This window comes from Bos taurus, chromosome 18 (assembly GCF_002263795.3).
Source record: "Bos taurus isolate L1 Dominette 01449 registration number 42190680 breed Hereford chromosome 18, ARS-UCD2.0, whole genome shotgun sequence".
NCBI classification, from domain to species: domain Eukaryota; kingdom Metazoa; phylum Chordata; class Mammalia; order Artiodactyla; family Bovidae; genus Bos; species Bos taurus.
This window is the reverse complement of record NC_037345.1, coordinates 5,453,909-5,476,173: the sequence shown is the minus strand read 5'-3', so window position 1 is coordinate 5,476,173 and position 22,265 is coordinate 5,453,909. Positions and strand designations below refer to the sequence as shown.

At 47.2% G+C, this 22,265-nt stretch overlaps 1 protein-coding gene across 8 annotated transcripts in view; it reads right to left on the bottom strand.

Moving 5' to 3' along the window:
- WWOX (WW domain containing oxidoreductase) overlaps positions 1-22,265 on the bottom strand; it is a 930,720-nt gene that overhangs the window by 695,046 nt on the left and 213,409 nt on the right. For all 8 annotated transcript variants that reach the window (XR_009491178.1, XR_003030202.2, XR_009491177.1 and 5 more), the window contains 1 exon segment: positions 4,558-4,646. Coding sequence is in view for 5 of the 8 variants with exons in the window: in XM_059876988.1 (XP_059732971.1) it covers positions 4,558-4,646 (89 nt within the window). In the remaining 3 variants the exon portion in view is untranslated.

Sequence of the window (22,265 nt, the reverse complement as noted above, 5' to 3'; positions counted from 1 at the left end):
TAGAAATCTTTAGAATTGCAAGTGTTATTTTAAAATTATGTTATGATCAACTTCCATTAATTGCTATGATGAATCAAAGACCTTAGATGATATTATAAGAGCTAACTGGTAACTGAAAGCCAAGCAATAAATTTCCTATATTATGTGCCATCACTGAAAGTTTTCAAATTTCAAAACTGGAATCCAGGTGTCCATTATTTCAGGAATATATAGAACTCAAACCATAAAACAGTATCTGATAAAGGAAATGCATATATATATATATATATATATATATATATTTTTACAGAAGTCTAGAAGCCCCTGAACTGTTGTTACAGGGCCTGTTCAAAACGAACGCTTTTTGGTAAATTAAGCAGTTAGTATCACGGATGAAACTGTGCAAAGGTATCCCAAACAATACCCTACTAGCTTCAGAGCCCACTACAGAAAATCCTGATGCTCGGTCGGAATCATCAGCAAGGGTCCGAGCTCTTCGCATTTTGATGGAGGCCCTGACCAGTCAGGCAGCAGGAGCACGGAAGCTGGCTGCTTTCCAGGACTGCGGTTTCAACAAAAATATCCTGAAAAACTCAAGATTGGCTGGGACTTACCACAGGCTTCGGTTTGGAACTTTCCAGTAATGCCCCAAAATAATCGGACCTGAGACACACTGGCCGACCACTACCACCACTGACGCTGGGGAGAAGTGCCCTGGGAGCACTGAGGCCCCCTGGGCTGACCACCCAGAAGAAGGAGTGGAGGGGGCCAGGAGGAATGGGGGGTGAAGGGGAGCGGGCAGACAGACAGACTGCGCGGGCGCAGGGATGCATTGGTTGGGGCGTGCAGAGCCTTACAAAAACTGGCTTGAAGACAACACCACCACCTACTGAGCATTCTTGCCAAACAAAAATTAAACAGGAATCTGACTGAGCCTTCAGCCTTGGCTACCATTTCACAGGAAACAGAGAAGACAAAAGAACCAGCTGAATGACACCACCGGGGTGCAGTCAGTGAAACACAGACCACAGAAAACTCTAGAGGACACACCTGCCCTTGAAACACATATGCCGCACTAAATAAAGAGAAATTTAGAAGCTGGAGGAAAAAATACAGGCTAAGATGCATTGACCTGATTTGGTTTCTGATTTAAGTAAACTGAGAGAACAGAATACTCATTGCCTTGAATGGTGTTCGGCCCCTAAATTTCTGAGTAACTCGGTCCTCAGTAATTCCTACCAACCACCTCAAGGGCGAGGTGGAACAAGAAGAGGGGTCGCTGTGGATTCAGACAGACTCGGGTTCCAATGCGGGATCTGTCACTTGCTAAAGTCAGGAAAGAGAGTTGGCCTCTCAGTGAGAAGCTGGAGCCTTTCCACTGGGAAACAAAGATAAAATGAGTCATGCCTGGGGATGACTGTAAGGAATTAGAGCGAGGACATGGGCTTAAGTGCTGAGCGTGTTGCCTTGCATGGGATAAACAAACGTCAGGAAGGAATTATGATTTGCATAATCACTGTTAGCAGGGCTCATTCTGAAAAGGCTCAGTCCCCACCCCATGCCACCACACACCCCCAACAAAAAACATAAAGAAGAAGAATATCCTAGAAGAGGCTGAATCCACATGCCCTCCTGGTGGAAGGAGACTGGCTGCATCTCCCAAAGAGGTTCGCATTTACACCCGTTTCTACCTTTTCCAGGCTCAGACCTCACACACTGCTGCCTGCCCTGGCATGGCAAGACCACCGGGCTGGGGCATGACCCGAGGGGACGCACATAGTAAAAAGCGCCCGCACGGACGCCTGGCGTGCCCGCAGACGGGACTCGGCGCGCATCCACGTGGCACTTCAGTGGACGGGTTCTTCCTCTCCTCAGTCCAAGGGCGCAGAAAGGAGTGGGTCCAGCGTGGGTAGCCTCTCCTTCGTTTGCCATTATGTTTTACACACAAGGAGATCTTAACGTTGAAAGACGGGAGCTGGAGATAAGAAGAGAGCGACGTGTGTTTTTCTGGCAGTTCAGTCACTGACACTTGAACTCGCTTCTGACAATTCTCAGAATCCACAGACCTGTGAGTGCTGAACTGTCATCTGCCCGGCCGGGGAAGACTTCACCCTGCTGGTCTTGCAAAGGGAAAGTCGTATGGGATTTTCAAGCTGATTTCTCTAAATCCATGTAAAATACTGGACCCGAGAAAGACTGATGAAAGGAGGTTCGTGGCATGGGGTTGGCTAACAGGAAAACTGCTTTTGTTTCTGAACCAAGAAGTACAGAAATTCAGAATTCATTTGCTAAAATCCAGAATTAGGGCAGAATGGGCAACCGCTTTTCTCCAAGAGTTTGGGCTTGGTGATCACAGAAGGCAGTTGGCTTTGATGATTTCTGAACTACTTAATAGTTAAAAACGAATGGTCCCATTAAGACTTGGAAGGCAGTCCTCTTATGTAACAGTTGGCTGTCCTTGGCTAAGCGCCTCCTTCCAGTGAGCTCTGACACCAGGACTGGAGGGAGAGTGAAGAGGCGGTGCGTCTCAGCTCCCACAAGAGTGGCATGGTGTCGGGGAACAAGCAGAGAGTCAAAGCGGATGAAGTGCTGCCTCTGCCACCAACCTGCCAAGGCACCCTGCGAAAGTCACTCACTGTCTCGGATCTCGGTTTCTGGCCCATTGAGAACAACAGACAGTGCAGCAAAGTGGTTTGGCAGGCGGGCTGCCCAGGCGTGCCCGGCCCCAGCGCCCCTGCTGGCTGGCCGCATACCCTCAGATAACTCACCCTCTCTGGTCTCGTTTTCCTCAGCTGCGTAATAGACAGGGTGGCAGCACTCACCCTAAGGGCTGCTTGGAGACTTACGTCAGGAAAGCACACAAAGGGCACTGGGTGTGGGGCTCCTAACGAGCTCTCGAGAAACGAGCTGTCACTGCTGCTACGGCTGATACTGTTATTGCTGTTCTCTTCCAAACAACCGCAGAAATACTAGGCCGAGGAGTAGGCTGCCAGCAGTTAAACACCGCCTGCTTGCTGGCAGCACACACAATGGCTTGGGTGAGCTTAACTAGGCCTCCACCAGCCACCAATCTTTCCAGAGCCGAGGAGAGAGCCTGGGGCTTTGGAGGCATGTGTTAAATGCGTGTTAAGTGAAGAAGCAAGCGGATAAATGAATCATGAAGGGAGGACAGGGCAAATGTTTAAAGAGCTACAGCTCTGTCTTGATGTGAGGTTCTCTGGGAGCTCTGGCGAGGGCTGGCAGCTACCAATCCCTGCCAAGAGGGCACACAGTGGGGCTCGCCTAGGTCCGCTGGCCTGGGGACGATGCCCAGCTAGCTATCACTGGAGCACAGGGCAGGCCCCTGGGGTGGGGGTGGGGGGCAGTGCAGATCTCACTAAAGACTCTGACTTGACATTCAATCTCAAGGACTCAGCCTTGCTCCAGAAAGGGCTTTAGAGGACAGACTTCTCAACGGCCTAAAAGAACGAGTGAGAAAACGAAAGGAGAGAGAAGAATCGGCCACTGGACAGCACTGAAGAGTCGGGCCAACATCACGCCATCGGAGCATCTGGGCTGAGACACCTCCCCTCCCATCCATCATCTCCGCAGAGAACTGTTAAAACCAGCAACCCCGACGGAGGCCAACCCTGAGACCGCTTGTCACTGATCAGCCTGCTCCAAACTCGGGGACTCTGGTGCCGACTACGGAATTATTTTACCCTTGGCACCACGTGTACTATTATTAACTTAATCTTTGTGTTTAAATCAACTCACTGGAAAAGAAAAATTAAACGAAGTGATTTGTTAAAGAAATTTAAACCGCTATGTTAAATGAGAAACCAGTATTGCTTTGCCCTAAAAAAAAAAAAAAAAAAAATCAGAGGGAACTGTAAAAATAAACACTTGGAAACAAAATATCGTAATGAAAAGGAAGCTAACCACCAGCGCTCTCCTCAGTTCTGGCTTTAAGAGCTGCTTGCTCTCTGTTAGGAAAGGCGGTTGGTAAGGGATGGCCAAAAAAAAAATCTGCCAGTCCTCAGCAAAGGCTCCCTCCTACAGGCATTTTTCAAAGTCTGAGAAAGAATGGAAAAACAGAAGTTCTCAGATGTGAGCCCACGCTTTTGGAACCGTGTCCACGTGCCACGTAAAACCATCGCAGGTTTGCGAAACAGTAAAACTTTCTTCCCGTGCTCTGAGGTTCAGCCCCCTTGTGGAACTAGAGAACTGACCTGATCTCTTCCTAAATGCAATTAAAATAGAACTTCTCCTCGATTCTGGGAGGCGCCTTGAAGATGTCTGCGATCAGGATGCAGCCTACAGTCAGCTGGCTTTTATGAGGTCGCTTTTTACTGATGCTTAGTAGGATCTTTTTGTTGTTTTCTGGGAGGCTGTTGTGAGATTGATGACACGTCTCATAATGAGGGGGGCTCAGAGTCAAAGAAATACGGTACACCTCGACCGGGCCAGTATAAATGAGCCTCCTGTTTGGACGCCAAGACGGCACAATAGCCTTCCGTCTTCCCGGTTGTGTTCATCTGATAAAGACATTACAATGGCGAGATATTATGATCTATAACCCCCCGCTGGAACACTCACACATTCTTGGCCTTGAACGCCTGAGCAAAATGCTGCACGCTACGGAGCAGAGCGAGGTCCAGGGTCATTGCTTCTACCTTGGCTTTGTGCTGGAATGAGAGAAAATAAAAAGAAATGATAAATAACAGCAAGTTTAGTTCATGGTATCAAGTTACAGTAAATGTGTTATGGAACATGTCGGAATTCCCCTGTTTAATATTAGACGCCCAGAGAGAATATAAATCATCGGAATGAATAGAAGAACGGGGCTTTTTACTGCCAAGTTTAGGGAGGATGGGAGGCTGGGACTCTGCTAAAACTCCAGGCTGAGGGGCTGTACTGTTTGACTCAGCGCCCGAAACAGGATCCACAGGGTCCGAGGGCTCACTGTCTCCTCTCTAAGTGACTCCTAAAGGAAACTATAACGACAGGGGTACTCCAGGATGGAGCCCGCCTCCTGCAGGAACATCCGAGGCCACGTGGGAATCTCAAAAGCTGCCATCTGGGCTCTGAAACCACTCCACTAAGCCTGCCTCAAAAATGAAACACAAGGCGTGGACAGAAAGTACAAAGGCAGGCAAAGCTCGGTAACACCAACGGAGCCCGACAGCTCCGCACGCCCCTGCTTTAGAAACGCAGACGAGCCGGGTTAGAGAGCCCTGGTTTAGAGACCCTGTGAGCTCTGCGGACGTGAGGCACACGTGGGTCACGATAACGATGCTCCTGCTGTCTAACCCCGGGTGACGGTGGGTGGGCACTCACAGGCATCATCGCGTGTCACCCCCAGGACAACTGAAGGATCCCTTGTATTTGGCCTGTTTTACACTGTGGCATCTTATAAGAGACTGAATACAGAGCTAAGAAGTGTGGATGGTGAGACCTCAAGCCAGTCTGACACTGAAGCCCAAACTCCCTCCTGGAGCCACACCGGAAGCGCTCCACAGTCACTGAAGCCGCCCCCGTCCCACTGCACGGCCCCCAGCACAGTTCCAGAAAGACCATGCCTTTCAAACAGGCCCTGTGTTTACCAGGCCCTCCCGATTTTTAAGTCTGCCTGGACTCTGCTGTGTTGGCTGAAATGCTATGACTTTTTAGATCTCTCTCCTCAGAACAGACGGCCAGGCTACCTGCCTGTTCAGGTAAGTGGATTCCCATAAGACAAGCAGTGAACTTGGGAATCCTTGTCTAGACTGAGATGCTGAAGTAAGACTAGCGAGAATGACACGGTGCTCGGATGCTCTGAAGGGGATGCCCGTGGCTCAGTGGAGGGCACCCTCCCCCTGGACGGACACACAGGCTGTGCTGAGACGCTTAGTGTGTCTGCAGAAGTCCACCTCGGCCACCAACGCCCTGGACTGCGACCCGAGGCCCAGGCCGTGGACAGTGAACACCAGGCCAATGCAGCTGGAATGCACACAGACTCTGGGCCACCTAAGCTTTCTGAGCCTCAGTTTCCTCACTTGTAAATGAGGAATGTTGATTATCTACTCACAGAGTTGTGAGGCTAAGTGCAAAGCACCTAACAGCCTGCCTGGAAGACAGAAGGTGTTTCATCACTTTAACCGGAAGGAGGGAAGATGCCGTGGTGAAGCTCTTTCCCCGAGGCCACTGTGTAATAAATGGTTGTTCAGGAGGGCGACAGGGCAGCAGGGTGGGTGAAACTGTGTTCACAACAAGTGAGGCTTCCCCTCGAAGACCACGTCGTTCCAGATCACTGTTGGACCCTGGAGGATCCAGGTCCTGCCACTAACAGGGCGCAGTTTCCGGGAAAGGATGTAGAGAGGAATTCAGTGACCTCCCCAAACCCCAACACTCTGGCAAAGGCAAGTTGGCCGAAGTGGATTTTAAATTCCTCAGGTAACAGCACCAGCTGCACACACCTGCAGATTCTGGAAGAATGAGAAGCATCTAACCTGATCCAGGAAAAGAGGAGCGTGCCAACACGTGGGTTTCATTAGAGCTTCCTGAGACAGGGGAATATTAGAGCTGGAGGGTTCACAGTAAGGCAAGGCCACAGCCCTCATCCCATTTGAAGGTAAACTGCCACCAGGAGAAGGGGCTGCACCCTAGTGATGCCGTACCCTGTACAGAGGGCTCAGGACTCCAGATGGGGAGCAAACCGCACCCCCACCCCCCATCCCCACTTTCTGTCTGCGTGACGGATGTTCATCTGTGGCTCAAGCCTTCGGAGCAGGACGTCTGTCAAAATGGCTAGCTTTCCTTCCCCATAGATTCTTATGCCTCCGGAATGCTCAACTACCAGTTCTGACGTTCAGACGTGGCAACTCAAGTGGCCTTTCACCCTCATCCTGCTCCTCAGGCCCCAGCCGCCCCTGGCGCAGAGCACGACACTCGTCGCCAACACAGAATCTTACAGAGCTTTGAATGCATCGCAAGAAGAAAACCGGATATTTCTCCTATTAAGGGAATGGTGGTAAAGACAGACATCGCACCTCTCAGCTGAGTCCCTGATGGAAACCCCCAAGGAATGTGCTGGCTACATATTAGAAAAGAATGCATGTACATTTTTCCCCCATAAAACAGGGAGAACATTCCCAGATGGTGACCCCAAAGCGGAAATTTCCATGAAAGCGATGGCCTGGCCAAGCCGGCCTTTGTGTTCTTCTAATGTGCGGTTTGCACGTGGTACGCTGTCTTTTGGTACCATCCCCCACCCCCACCACCTCGCCCCTTGCTGGAAGATAAAACACAGGGCTGCCACCACCAATAAGAACAAAATCAGAACGTACGTATCCAGGGGGAATGAGGGGTCACAAGCCATCAAGTCGTTCAACAGACTAATCCACAGGCACTGGGTTACTGGGCTCCTGGGGACAGTGACTCAAGTCCACACCCAATCACTCAGGTGATTCCCCTGCCCCCGGTATCGGGTTTCCTGTTTCTGCTACTGACCCTGAGAGAACCAGAGGGACCGCGTGCACAGTTTGGTTAAGCCCCGAGAAGGGAAAAAACAGCTTTTAGAAGGAGGGTGCACAAGTGTGCTGATGTGTGTGTGTGTTGCGGGGGGGGTGTGGGTTGCTCTTCTGGTTGTCTAACAAACTTCACAACATGACAGAAATGTTTTTATCATGGGACGTGCTCTAAATGAGAAGGCAGGGGCTGACGGATTGCAAACAGAGAGCATTTCTGAGGGATAAACTGCTGATTGCTAGGTGAAAGCAAGAGGCCCCATCTGCCAATGTAAGCTTTCCTGCTGAGTCTATGAATTTGGGACTGACCACAATCCGCTTTCTTGGTATAACTCATTTCTGCTGTTGTTGTTGTTGACTTTAATTTGGAAGGAATTATAGACTCGCAAGAAGTGGCAAACACAGTACCCGAAAATGCTCACATACCCATCTCCCAGCATCCCCCAGAGGGGACGACTTATCCAAGCAGCACATCATCAAAACCAAAAATCGACATTGTCACAAAGTAATTCATTAGACTCCAGATGTTACTTGGATTTCACCAGTTCGGGGATGCACTCATTTTCTTTTATTTGAAATATCTATGCGTATAATTCTATGACATTTTTATCACATGCAGAAATTCATAGAACTATCACCACATTCAAGATACAGAACTCTTCCATCTCCACTAAAGAACCGCTGAGTTTTTCAACTAAGATGTTAAATCAGCATATGCCACCCAGGACGTGAAAAGTTCTGACCCTGTCTGGCCAGTCTCTGGGCTCTAGATTTGCAACACACACACACTTCTAGCTTAAAACATTTTTGTAGCTTGGAATGGCCAACAAGATACGACCCAATCCCTTACTGTGTGGCTCACACAAGTGCCTCAGTGTGAGTCAAGACGACCTTCAACAAGGAAGGAGCCCCCAAACTTCAATGTCATAAGAAAACCAAGGATTATGACTAGCTCGTGCCTCGTGTTCCTCCCAGGTCAGTGGGGCCCTGTCACTGTGACTGGCCAGGGGCCCAGGCAGGTGGAGCCCGGGGGTGTTTCCATCCTCCGCAACGTCCCTAGCCTCCACAGGGCGGGCAGAGAATATGGCTGCATACTGCATGTCGTGGGCTGCCACCCTGTGGTGCCAGGTGTTGCTTCTGCTGACATTTTGTTGGCAGAGCATGTTTTGGGGCTGTGCCTAGCTTCAAAAAGGTGCAACCCCCAACGTGCCCAGCAAGAAGAGAAATGCAAACGTGTACACAATGAATGACGCACAGTCCATGAGTTTGCCCTCTTTACTCTCCAGGCTCATTTCAGGCCATTTCACTAGTCATAGAAACATTTAGAAAAGACAGATGGATATGAACAAAAAGTATCTACAATGCCACCACCCCAATATTAACTGTTTCCCTATGTCCCTCCCCCCTTCCCTCCTCTCTACCCATCTACCCATCTATCCAGCCAACCAGCCCCCCACCTAGCTTTGGCTGACAGAGACAACTTCCTACTAAACTTTGAATCTTTAAATGCTATAAAATGCCTATCCAACCCTTCCCCAAATCCACACTCTTTTCTTTAACCACACCAGTGTACACAAGTTTATCATCTCAGGGAAAAGAGGAATGCAAACATACCTTAAATTCTGTCTACAGATGCCAGCACCCATCATTTTAAAGCAGGAATGCACAGGTGGCACCCCACACGTGAAGCAGCAGGCAACATCTAAGAAGCTGAGACGCCCACCTGCTCCCAGCCACCCCCAGGTTCAGCCAAAAGACAGAGTAATGAAGCAACCCACATAGTTTTCTTCCACTTTCCTGGACGTCGGGGACAGCAGGTGGTGGCACAGCCCACTGACACTCTCGGTAGAACGAGTCTTCCTGGGCTGTTCTTTGCTAAGTTCCCAAAACCTGTCTTAGTGGTTCAAGGGTCTACAAGTGCAGAATCAAGGGGGTTCTTGCTGTTGTTACACAGGACTGCTCTCTCATACCACTGCATGACCACAATCAGCCAAGTACGACTCAGGCGTGGCACTGCCTGAGACCAAAGGAACCATGCGGGGACTGTGTGGAACATCCACGGGGACAGCAGAGCCGGGCTGACCAGGAGGAGCCACAGTCCGGCCGGACAGCAGCACTGGCTGTGTGGCTGCAGGACAGCGGTGTGGCCGCTCTGGGCCTCAGCACTCCTGCTGCAACGGCCATTTGCCTTGAACGGCTAGGGCAAAGAGTAGGTATGGTGCACACGAGGTACGAGGCACAGAAGTAACGATCATTATCATTTGTAAAACCACTGTTAGAACAGGACACCGATTCTTTGTTTTTCAACCATAAGGCATATTACCAATTGCAGTCTTTCCTTATTTCACAAAATTTACTTAAGCAGGCTACAGTCCATAGGGTCGCAAAGTGCTGGACATGACCGAGTGAGAGAGCACAGCACGTGATATGCTTGGCATTTATTTTTCATTGAAGAGTCATGGGAAAAGTCTTTTGAAGTATCTATCATTTCCCCCATTTCACAGCCTCGAAAACAGAGGTTTTTACAGTTTAAAGTGGCACAGCCTAGACACTGATTTGGGTTTCGAACTGAGACTCGACTGGTTCCAACACTCGTGTCTTCACTGGATTATCACTACCGGCCCTAGCCCTGTTCTCGTATTCTTCAATGCTTGACACTGAGAAGCTATCAAGAAATTAACGTCCTCTATAAATTCTTGTTTGTGTCTATTTTACATCATATTTATTTCATACACTTAGAATTTACAAGAGAAGCCTAGTAGTGAAGGAGAAAATGTAACCAAGGCAATAATGTACATTCAGAGCTTATTGCTAATGGCACCCTGCAAATTCTAATCCAATGGGCCTTAATTGCATTATGCTGATGCCTCTCACCCTTCCACTTTACATATGCTTGGTCCTGATTTTATGTTCTGAAAACTTAAATAGGAGTTGTCACATTTACAGCAGCGGGAGACACCAGCGATGAGCATGTTATTGATATGACATTATTCACTGAACTACAGTACAGACCTAACTACACTGGTTCCGTAATTTGTCAGAATCCTATGTGGGACTTTGTATCGCTCATTTCTTCAGTATTATGAAAGTGATGTTATTGTGGCTGTGGGTGTCAGCCTCTTTGCTGGGAAACGCAGGAGCAGACAGGGACGTGCATCTCCTTTTGGCTCTTGTACGTCTCAGAGCAACCCAAATCAGCATTGTGAGAGAGCTAGATGGGAGTCTGCCCAACCTCGAACAAGTCTAAAGATAAAAAGGACGCCCTGATCAGGGACTGACCTGGTGGTCCAGTGGCTAAGGCTGCACGCTCCCAGTACAGGGGGCCTGGGTTCGATCCTGGCTCTGGGAACTAGATCCCACATGCACAACTTTGCATACTACAACTAGTTACACATTGCAACTAAAGATCACGCGTGCTGCAATGAGGATCGAAGACCCTGCGTGCTTCAACTAAGACCCAGCACAGCCAAAATGTTAATAAATGAATGTGTTTTAACAAAAGGATGTTCTGATAAGTGCTCTTTCTGAAGCAGCATTTCTACCCAAGGAGAAGGCAGAGTTTAAGAGTCTCTTTCGTGGCTCTCCACGCCTGTGTCACTTGGTACGCCTCTGTGCCTTTCACCAGGAAAACACTCTTGAAGAAGAGTCCAATTTACAAAATAGGGAACCAAACCAGAAACGACCCTTAGCAAAGCTCTGGGTTTTCCTTCAAGCCTTGAAGGAGAAGGGTTGACTTCGTCATTCCTGACCTTCAGATCACCCATCAAGCAGGAAATGTCACTCCTGAGCTTCCACAGATGACCCCCCACCAAAGTCCGCCCTCCCTCCAAAATACAGTGATAAACATGCCTAATAAGAAAATCATGACAATACTTTTTTCATTACACATAGGTCAAAATTTCTGCCTTGGGTTGCTGGAACTCAATTTATAAAGTAACTGTTTCAATATCTATAGGTGATTGTGAGGCTGATTCAAGGAGAAACTGTACCGGATAACGGCTTATTTAATTTGGTGTACGACTTATGCACCACGTAAAGTAAAACTATTAAAGATGCTTAGACAGTAATTGGCAGTATTTTGCACTCTGGACAAAAAAATGCTTATCTTGCCAGAAACTAACAAGAGAAGGAAAATTATTCGAAAACCTTCCAATTTCCCTCTATGCTATGCATTCACTTTGCAGCTTAAAAACAGTTTAAGAGGATGGCAAATGGCACGGGAGCTTGGCAGCCGACATGATCGGGCATTTACGCCTGGCTATTGAAGAAAGAGACTTTTTTCATGGTGAATTTTTCATCCTAATGTAAGTGATGATTTACGTTAACTATAGGTAAAGCATGGTTACATTTTCCTGAAGGATTGCAGGCAAGTAGAGAGTAGTACAATAAGTTGAAGCGTAAAAGCTTTCTCTGTCATAATATTTATTATAATGGCATATAAAATAGCTGAAATAAATAATAGATGACTAAAGGTAAATTCATATGATAAAGAGTCCTTCAGCAGACACCATTACTTTTGACTGTTCGAGTTTTATACACAGTTGAAGACTCTTTAATAAACAGGCCCCATGTCTTATGTAAGTACTGGAACATCCACGGCGTGCTCTAAAGGCAACAGACTGGACGTCAGCTAATCTACTGCATAATTATATCCTCAACAGGAGCAGCCTATATGTTTTGAACATTTTAATACGTAGGTTCTTAATGAAACTTGTTAAGCATCTGAAGCCCCTTCTTTGCAGAAGTTGCTGATAAAATAAATCCGGTGCCCTGCACCCCAAGATTCAGATAGGTGTACAGACAAATGGAGACAGTGGCATCGACATTTATACACAGCATCACGTGTAAACTAGACAGTTGGTGACAGGTTGCTATTTAACACAGGAAGCCCAGCCTGGCGCTCTGTGATGACCCAGAGGGGTGGGTTGGGGGAGGGGAGGGACGCTCCAGAGGGAGGGGCCATATGCATGTTGGGGCTGAACTGTGTGGCTGTACAGCGGAAACCAACACAACACTGTCAAGAAATTTTCCTCCAATTAAAGAACAATTTTTTTTAATAGGAAAAAAAACTCACAGAGAGATATGGGGTCTGTTGACTATCTAGTGACAGGTCAGTGGCAGTTAGTTTCAATGACTACAGAGAAAGAGAAACGAGAATATCTGCTCTGGTTGAAAGGCTTCTGGATTCCACTTGAAAGACCTGTGAAGTGTGAGAGATGCTCAGATGGAGAGAGACGATCTCCATTATGACGCTCAGGATGGAGAGAATCACACGCTACCAGGACAGCACCTGCCTGGAGGATTCTCACCATGGACACGCCAGCCCCAGGGGACACCCGGTGGGGTCTGGACACGTTTCTGGGGGAGGGCTGCTCTGGTATCTTGGGGGTAGAGCCCAGGGACGCTGACAAACATCCTACAGCGAGCCCCAGACGGGAACAGTGCTGAGGCTGCGTGTGTCGGTTTGGGGACAGGGACTGTGATTCACCCCAAGTGGGCTTCAACAATTTAAATTTATCCTTATTTATAAAAATATAACTGGTTCACTGAGCAAAGTACAAATAATACAGAAGTGGATAATGTATCAAGAGAAAGTGTCTGGGATCCTGCTGCCCCAAGATACACAGAGTGACGGTTTGAGGCAAACCCTTCCAGGATACATTTCCCACACGTATAAAAACACTGGGCCGCAGCGGATTTCTACAAACACTGTGTCGTAGCTTACGTGTTAGTCTACTCTGTAATCTGGTTTTTCACAATCAACACCTAAGAGAATACACCGAAACGGAACTCCACCCACATTCTTCTCAACCAGTAGGTTTACCCAGTAGAGGAGTGTTCAAACATTTATTAAAAATTGATCTGGGGCTTCTCTGATGGTACAGTGGTTAAGGCTCTGAGCTTCCAATATAGGGGGATGGGTTTGATCCCTGGTCAAGGAATTAATACCTCATATATTGCACAGCACAACCAAAAAGACAAATAAAAAATTTTTAATCCAGTTAAAAAATTTATTAAAAAAATGATGCCCTTTGGATGTCTCAGTCCTCTACAGCCTTCACTAGCTTTGTGAACTTTTTACTTAAATTCCCAAAGCTTGACCTTACTTATCTGTAAAAAATAGAAATAATAGAAGAATCCCTTCCCTGGGATTACTGTGGGAACTCAGTAAGATAATATCCATGGGAAGCACCTTAAACACATATGCTCTAAGTGCTAACTATTGCTGTTGCTGTAATTAATATTACTTTATGTAGTTTCCAGGTTTTTGTTCCTAAAAGCAATGTTGTAATATCTATGTTTTGCAATAAACCATTTTTTTCTATAGGATAAGATCCTGGAAGTAGAACTGCCATGTCAAGCGACATCTATATTTTAAATTTTGATGCATTTTTGCTGGGTGTCCTCCAAAAAGGTTAGAGCAATTTCTATTCCCAAGAACACTGCAGGAGACTATGAAAGAAAATCGAAACAACTGAAAATCCACACTGATATTTACAGTCGATTAAAATGAAGTTTCATATCTCTGTCTCTGATTTCTGGTACACAGTGAGTGTCACAGAGCAGGTTTCCAAGACAGGGTTTAATTTAGAACATGAATGAATGAATAATGCACCACCGGAACCCGGGACAAATTCCTCAGAAGAGATAAAAGTAGGCTAGTGAGGCTGGCAACAGTGATTTCCCATAATCCACTGGAAAGGCAGGTTTTCTCCTGAAGCTTCAGGCCTGCTGGCTGCTGGCCTGCCACTCAGAAGCTGGCCACGCTGCCTGCTGACGAATGTGAGCCCCATATGCAGAGCATGCAGTAAACATACAACGGTACCACCATGCCTGGGGAGTGACCACGACAGTCACTTTCAATTTGTGGATGAGTCCAGAGAGGAATCTTTCTGAGGTTCTGCAGAAGCAAAGCAGCATATTCAACAGAGGAACTAGAAAAGGTTAAAAAGACTATGTGCTTCCCAGAGAAACAAAGTTTCCTGCTTAAGGTGGCATCTGTCTAAACAGCCTCTAATAAGTTCCAACAAAAGCACCCAGAAAGGCAGAAAAGCTAGAAACTCGGTTCGCAGCACACACACACACACACACACACACACACACACAGTGAAGGTGTCCGCAAATGTTGCACGTCTTCTACATTAGCCATGGGACCAAATAACTTACTTGTAAAAAGGAACTGGAAAAGGAATTGAAACAGCGATAACAAAGAAGATGCTCTTTTTTAGGGAGGGAGATTTAATTATTAAATCACTTATGGCCTGGTTTTGCCAGTTAAAATGGTAAGAGACAGTAAACAGCTTTATACTATACAAGAGAAAATGTAAATCATGTATGTGAAAGTTTCAAGAAGAAAAATATCAGAAGGGAGGGAGGGAGAAAAGAAACAGAGGGAGGGAGGGGAGGGAAAGAATATGAGAGAGAGAAAGACGGAGGAGGAGGAGGAAGAAAGTCAGTTTAGCTTCCAAACTAGCAGCAGCAGGGAAAAAAATGCTTGGGGTTCACAGGATATTAAGAAACTGGATCGATGCAAAAATAAAATCCAAAAAAGAACTAAAATTATTAATAAAGGAAAACACCTGATAGACAGGAAATACAAAATGAAATTTAGAAATTAGTAGAGATTCACACATAATCACAAGAGAAATTAAAAGGATTTAAATTCACACGTTAAAGGCAGAAGCCAACTAGAATTCAAGAATGACCTCCATGTTGTATAAAATAGATAGTGTGGACAGAGAAAACCAGCACCTCCCAGACCTGCTCTCCCTGGTCCACAGTACTGGGCTATGTTGAGAAGAGACCTACCAGCTTGGAACTACGTTTCCCAGCCTGCACTGTGGTGGGGCAGGGCCTCCAGGTTTCCACCAATGGCCTGTGAGTGGAATATGTTTGTGCGCGTGTGCGTGCGTGAGGCCCTCCACCCTGGGCTACTCATCGCGTGACCTGGGTTTCCCATATTCTTTCTCCTTCCATCTGAGGGATGCAGACTGTAACGATTTCTAGTGAGGCCACTAGATGCAAGGAGCTCCCATACTTTATGCACTGAATGGGCCACCACCCCCTATCAACTGGGGACACCCGATGTGGATCTGGAAATCACTCTGGAAATCACCTGGTACAGCTGTTGTCTCTCACAACTTCAAGTGGCAGTGCGGTTGGCGGCTCCCTGCTGCTTTCACCTGAAGAAGCAGCAGCACACTGTTGGCAAGCAGAAATGAAATCTGGGACATCAGGGGGTTTAAAAATCCAATTGATTCTGGAGCCCAAACAGTATAAAGTAAGCCTGAAAACACCTCTGAGAGCAGATGGCCCGTTACAATCCCAATCTCTGAATTAATTCAAAGAATTCAGGCCAGGAGCATGTATCGGGTTAGTGATGTAACTTTTCCACCCAAGTCCTTTATTCCAGGTAGCGGTGTGGTTGCTAAGGAATAGAGAGAAGGAGAGACAGAGGTAGACAGACAGATTGAGAGAAGCTCAGAAAACAGTCAGGTGCTCCTGTCCCATGAGGTTTCGCAGGCTTGTCTGACAGCTTCCCCAGGACTGCTACTGAAAGGCAAGTCCTAACAGGAGCCTAGGAAAGAGGGGCCCGTGAGGAGTGGCAGAATGACGCGCAGATTCACAGCAGTGACCAGGCGACCCTGCCCCTCAGTGCCCGAAGCATGCCAGCTTGGGCACGGGCACGTGGCCATGTTCACATCCGCCTCCGAGGTCTGCTCTCTTGTAGCCAAAAGGGACAATGAATCACGTGGGGTAATTCTGTTAAAAGGCAGCTAAGTTAGAGAGCAAGTGTTTTCAGAAGAGCAGTGCACACAGCGTTAGAGCTGGGGAGGGGACACCACCTTGTCAGCGTCCATTAGAAGCCACTTTGGAATGCGCGCACGTACGGCGGCTCGGCCTCGGCTCGCCTTCTTCAGTATTTATAACAGTGTCGTCCTTGCTCCCTCTGGTTCCCCGATACAGACGGTCTCTTCAGGCAGAGTTTCTGCTGCTGACGGGATGGGGTGGCCAGAGCTTTCTCTGGTGTAAAGGGAGGACCTCGTCCATGTGGTCCCCTTTTTCTCAAGGAAAGCAGACTTTAGAGGCTGCACTCCTTTTGGGGGCACCAGGTCTGCAGCACAAGCCCCAGAAGGATTCGGGGGAGTTCTGGCTGAGGATCACGTTTTCTAGTTCATCTAGGTGTCACCGCTCATCACACAACCAGGAGTTGTCAGACTTCCTGCCCCGGGTACACTTAAAAAGCCCAGTCCAAGGGGCAAGCTCTCACTGCTAATTAAACACTTAGGAGGGCTTACTCTCTGACAGGTACTATTCAGAGAAGGGAGGATTATGGACTCTGCTACATTTCACCCCGTTGAGCCGTTACAAAGTAGACTCAATTACCTGCACTTTTCAAACAAAACAAAGGCTGAAAAAGCATCCAAAAAAAAATTCTGCTTGAAAAGCCATATAATCAGCAGTTGGCAGAAGTGGGATTTTAGTTTTTCCTCCACTCTGATAAGCCATTCCTCCTTAAGATAGTATTATTGCTTTGGTGCCAGAACTTTCTTTCCAACCCTGAAGTTTTCCCTAAATCCAGGAGATTATGGAGGGTTCCAAATGTACTTCACTCCCAAGAATGTTGTTCTTTCCATGAACCCAAAGCCTTTACACTTTTTTTTTTCTGACCGTTAAAATGTTAACTTTATGATTAAAAAAAAAAAAAGAATGTTGATTTCCACCTCTCCCCTCTGCCTCAACCTCCAGACTCTGGAAGAGCCAAGAGAGACATCTAAGTCATGTGTAATTGGAAATGTTTCCATATGTGTAGAAATAAGATACTAATCTAACCACCTGCTCACCAGAAGGTAGTGAAACAGACTTTTCTTTCCAAATGGCCCTAAGTCCTCCAGAAAGTCAGCAAACTTTCTCTTGATTAGGCCAGTTAGTATTTTAGGTTTTGCTAGCCACACAAACAACTCGACTTTTGCAGCATGGATGCAAAAGCTGCCATAGACACTGTCAACCAATGGGTGAAGTTGAGTTCCAATAAAACTTTATTTACAAAAACAGGTGTCAGACTGGATTTCCTCCTGGTGTGGCACAGTTTGCTGAAACCTGTTTCAGGACAAGAGTCAGGAAAGCTGGGTGTGTTTCCGACAGTCTGGCAGTCTTATAATTAATGTAATTTGCAGATTCCACTGAAGATAGGAAAAAATAGAGCATTACATGATGCCTTAAATAATGTGTGCTGACTGATCACGGGGCCACCTGATAAAGACGTAGCTCACAGACAGCATTAAGAGTTCCAAGCAGTGTGTACAAAGAGCGGTAGGTATCTGCTAACACTGCTTCTTGCAAAATGTGTCTCCTGTTAAAAATCTGAATTTCAGGAGTATCACATGTTGTTAAGTATCAGCACTAAATGGTTCCTGCAATTCCATATATCTGCTTGAACACAGGATCGCTGTGAAAAATATTATGGCCACTCTGCTGCTACTGCTGCTGCTGCTGCTAAGTCACTTCAGTCGTGTCTGACTCTGTGCGACCCCATAGATGGCAGCCCACCAGGCCCCACCGTCCCTGGGATTCTCCAGGCAAGAACACTGGAGTGGGTTGCCATTTCCTCCTCCAATGCATGAAAGTGAAAAGTGAAAGGGAAGTCGCCCAGTCGTGTCCGACCCTCAGCGACCCCATGGACTGCAGCCTACCAGGCTCCTCCATCCATGGGATTTTCCAGGCAAGAGTACTGGAGTGGGTTGCCATTGCCTTCTCTGATGGCCACTCTGGAAGGTTATAAAAACCTGTTAGAGAAACTGAAACAGGGGTTTCTAGACATCTTCCAAGCATGCCAATCCTTGGGCATTTAGGGTGTGAAGGACAGACTTTTCCACTGGGCTCAAAGGTATGCTCCAGATCTGCTAATGATTCTCTCCAAAATCCTAACAGGCATCACATCGGAAGCTCCATCTTGGCCACCGGGAATGACAGCATGGCATTTCCATCTTGTGCATGTGCATTTGCAGTGCAGAAAACCAAAACAACAACACAACACCTCTCGCAATGGAAAGAGAACCTCGCACTTTCCTCTTTATTGCAGAAAGAAGAACTGCACATGCAGATGCAAAGTTTGGGTGGGGGAACCATCTGAGTGGGACAGGCAGGACTACACACACACACACACACACACACACACACACAAAATGAAAACACAAAATAAAGAGATTGCTCATAAGATAGTTATTAAAGAGATCACGTCTTCTATGTCCTGGGATTTTTCAATCCAAATGATAGCAGTAGACTGAGGGCTATTCCTGGGTTGGGAAGATCTCCTGGAGAAGGAAATGGCAATCCACTCCAGCACTCTTGCCTGGAAAATCCCATAGACGGAGGAGCCTGATAGGCTACAGTCCATGGGGTCGCAAAGAGTCGGACATGACTGAGCAACTTCACTTTCACTTTCAAGGGCGATTGAGAGACCATAACTGTTCTTGAAAGTAATAAGGAAAAAAAAAAAAAAAGAAGAAAGGAAGAAAGTAATAAGAATTACAGGCCATATCATCACGATTCAGAGGAAATTCATGCCTTCTGCTGGGGAGAGCAAAGATGACCCTTGCAGCATTGTGAGACATTCTGCCTAGACTGAGGGATTTAAATTCCTCAACCAGGAGTCAGTATCAAGCCTTGTTGAGGACCAGAGTTTCTTACTGGCAGAATGATCTTTGAAATCCCTGAATACTAAGAAGCCACCAAGCACCTGATTTACGGAGATTAATACTTCCAAACAAATACAAAACCCCACTAGTTAACAAGAAAAGATGAAAAACAAAACAGAATCATAGCCACCCACTAAGTCCTAGCACTGGAAGTGTCATGGACTGCGTTAGGGGAGCAACGACACGCAGAGGGACAGGTGGGGGCGGAGCCGCAGAGCCCTCATCAAGGCGCTCTGCTGCGCTTCACACCCATGCAAGGCTCCGCTCTTCACCCTGGTGCCTTCCAAAGGCAGCTGGTTGCATCTCCACTTTGAGAGCAAGTACACGGAAACTAAATAATCTGAGGTCATAAATCAGATGAAGGGAGAACCTGAATCCCAGTCTAACCAATCCAGAACCATCTGTCCACCCTTTCTGCCTGTAAACCACGATTATCACGACCCATTCAATGAAATGGAGAAGGAATACTAGAGACTAACAGTACCCTTGCAAATGATGAAATTCCAAGCTCTTAAGCAGGGTAGGAAAAGGATGAGAAAAATCAGGAAAGGGCCAGAAAGACCACAAGTGAAGGGAAAAGCTGAGAAAATACCCCATTCTCCTGTTCTCCGGAGATCCATAATCATATGCTACACTGTTCCCTGTAAGCACAGACATACACAGGGTAGCACATTAATCCTTCAAACACTAACAGATGCTGGCAGGGATTTAGACTGGAATGTATTTACAAAGTGACAAATTATGTTCTGTATTATAGAGAGAGAGAAAGAGCACCCACAAACAGGCTGATAAATGTCAGCTGCAGTCACGACAAACGGTTTATTTTTATTATACTGTAACCACAAATGTTTTTTTTTTTTTCCCCTTTTTTTTTCCAGGGAGTCCCAAAGATTTATTTGTTGCAGGGAAAAAACAAGATTATATATGACACAAAGTAATAACTGTAAGATGGGTGATATTCCGGGCACCCTACCCTCCTGGAAAGCTGCATCCAGGCTGTCGAGTGCCACTAAAAAACGCAACCTTCTCCCAAGCCCAGGAAATGGTTAATAAATCAGCACCAATACAACGCCTTGTAATTAGATACAGCCTTAGTTCACGGACCAGCCAATTGATAGACAATATCCAATTCCCCCTTCACTGGCTATCAGGAGGGTAGAGTAACTATTAAAATAAATTTAATGGCTGTGACGGGTAAGAAAATATACCAGAAGCTAAAATGTAATCAGTATATCCAAACCCAAAATAAAATTATAGTCTTTGCTGCAAACACGGTCCCTGGAAAGGAGGCTTATGGATGGAGAGCGACATCCACAGGCCAAAACTGGCAAGGTCACTAATTCAGAGGAATGTTTAACCTTGAACACAAGATTGGGTGGGGGCACGGGGGGGAGTGGGGTGAATCTGGCCTGGGGCCAAGGCAAAATGTAAGCATTGATTATTAAGAGACCACTCTGAAGAATTCCTCTCCTGCACTTGGCCTGTGGGGCGTTGGGAGCAGAGACAGGCAGTCTTGAGGGAGCTCCAAGGCAAGATGGCAGGAGGGTGACCCAGAGTCTGCAGCCCTGCTTCTCGGTGGGGCTCCGCCGTCACCTTGCTCTGTGGCCCTGGGCAGGTTTCTCCCCCCCACCCCACCCCCACTCCCTAGGAACCTCCATCCTCTCAGCTGTGAGCTAGAGGGTTTGGAGCTCCTGGGGTGGCCAAGATCTCTTTCAGTGTCCAGTCCTTTGAGATGTAGAGCGATGGTAAATAGAGGAGGGCAGGCCAAAGAAAATGCATGCTGGTGACCAAGAAGATTCCATAGAAAGAGAAACCCTTGCTCTTCTGGGATGCAGATACCCCGTGGAATCACTGCTAGGCACAAGTCCCCACACTTGCACACCCTGAAGGCGGGTTTTTGAAAAAAGGCACAACAGGAACACATAAATATATTCAAACACACAGATTACATCGAAGGGTGCAGAATCACACACACACACACACACACACACACACACACAATCCCAGTGACGACTATACGTAAAGCCACTTCTTTCTTTCGTGATAATGGACAGAAAAGACTGCTGTGGTGGGGAGTGGGGGGAGGCGGCCCCATCTTTAGGGCGTTAGGGGCAGGCAGCAGCTCTTCTCTCTTCCCCCAAAACCCACCGCCAGTAGGGGTGAGCAGTGACCGTGGGGAGACACGCGCAAGGACGAAACCTGGGGTCCAGGGAACAAGACTCGGTCCCAGCCCCACCACGTCCTTAATGGGTTCTGACCTCCTGGAACCCTGGAGCCTCACTGTTCCCATCTGTGGAATCATAATGTTATATCTCCTTCAGCATGGGAGGGTTAGATAAAATTATGCTTGTAGCCTGGAGGGCCCAGGACCTGCCTGGCACACAGGAAGTTGGGGCTGCTCCCTGAAACTACCCCCTCCAAAGCCCTTTACAATCCTAAAAAAAGATACCTGTCTTTCCTGCAATCCAATGAGAGCTTATTCTTCCTTTATCCTAATTCACATTCTAGTTTTATCCATCACCACTGCTTTGTGTCTCTTATTTTCTCTAAGCGGGGGCAGGGTAGGGGGTGGGGCTGGGGATTCAGCATGGAGCATGCTCCCATGAGCTTCCTTCTGTTCCCCAGGCCAGTGTATTCCAAAGAGCGGGCCTCTGTTCTCAGCAGCTTATGATGACATGAGATCAACGGTGGGGAGCAAGGCGGAAGACAGCGTGAAGGGGAATTCACTCCATCAAAACGGCAGTCCAGGGACTTCCTTGGTGGTCCCGTGACTAAGACTCTGCATTCCCAATGCAGGGGCCCAGGTTCGATCCCTGGCCAGCAAACTGGATTCCATACACCGCCACTACAGATCCAGAGCAACCAATAAAAAAACACAGACAGAGTTCTAAAAAACAGCATTCTGTCATAGGAACCAACCAGAAGAAGGTCCTGAAGACAACAGTCCAGCCAAAGTCACAAGAATTTGAGCAGCAAAATAAATAATGATATTACTGGACTATAGAACAAAACACACACCTGTGAATCTACACTAATATAAATAAAATAACTGAATCAATCAACAAGTGGGAGGGGGGATCGCTCTTCCTTCAGAAGAATT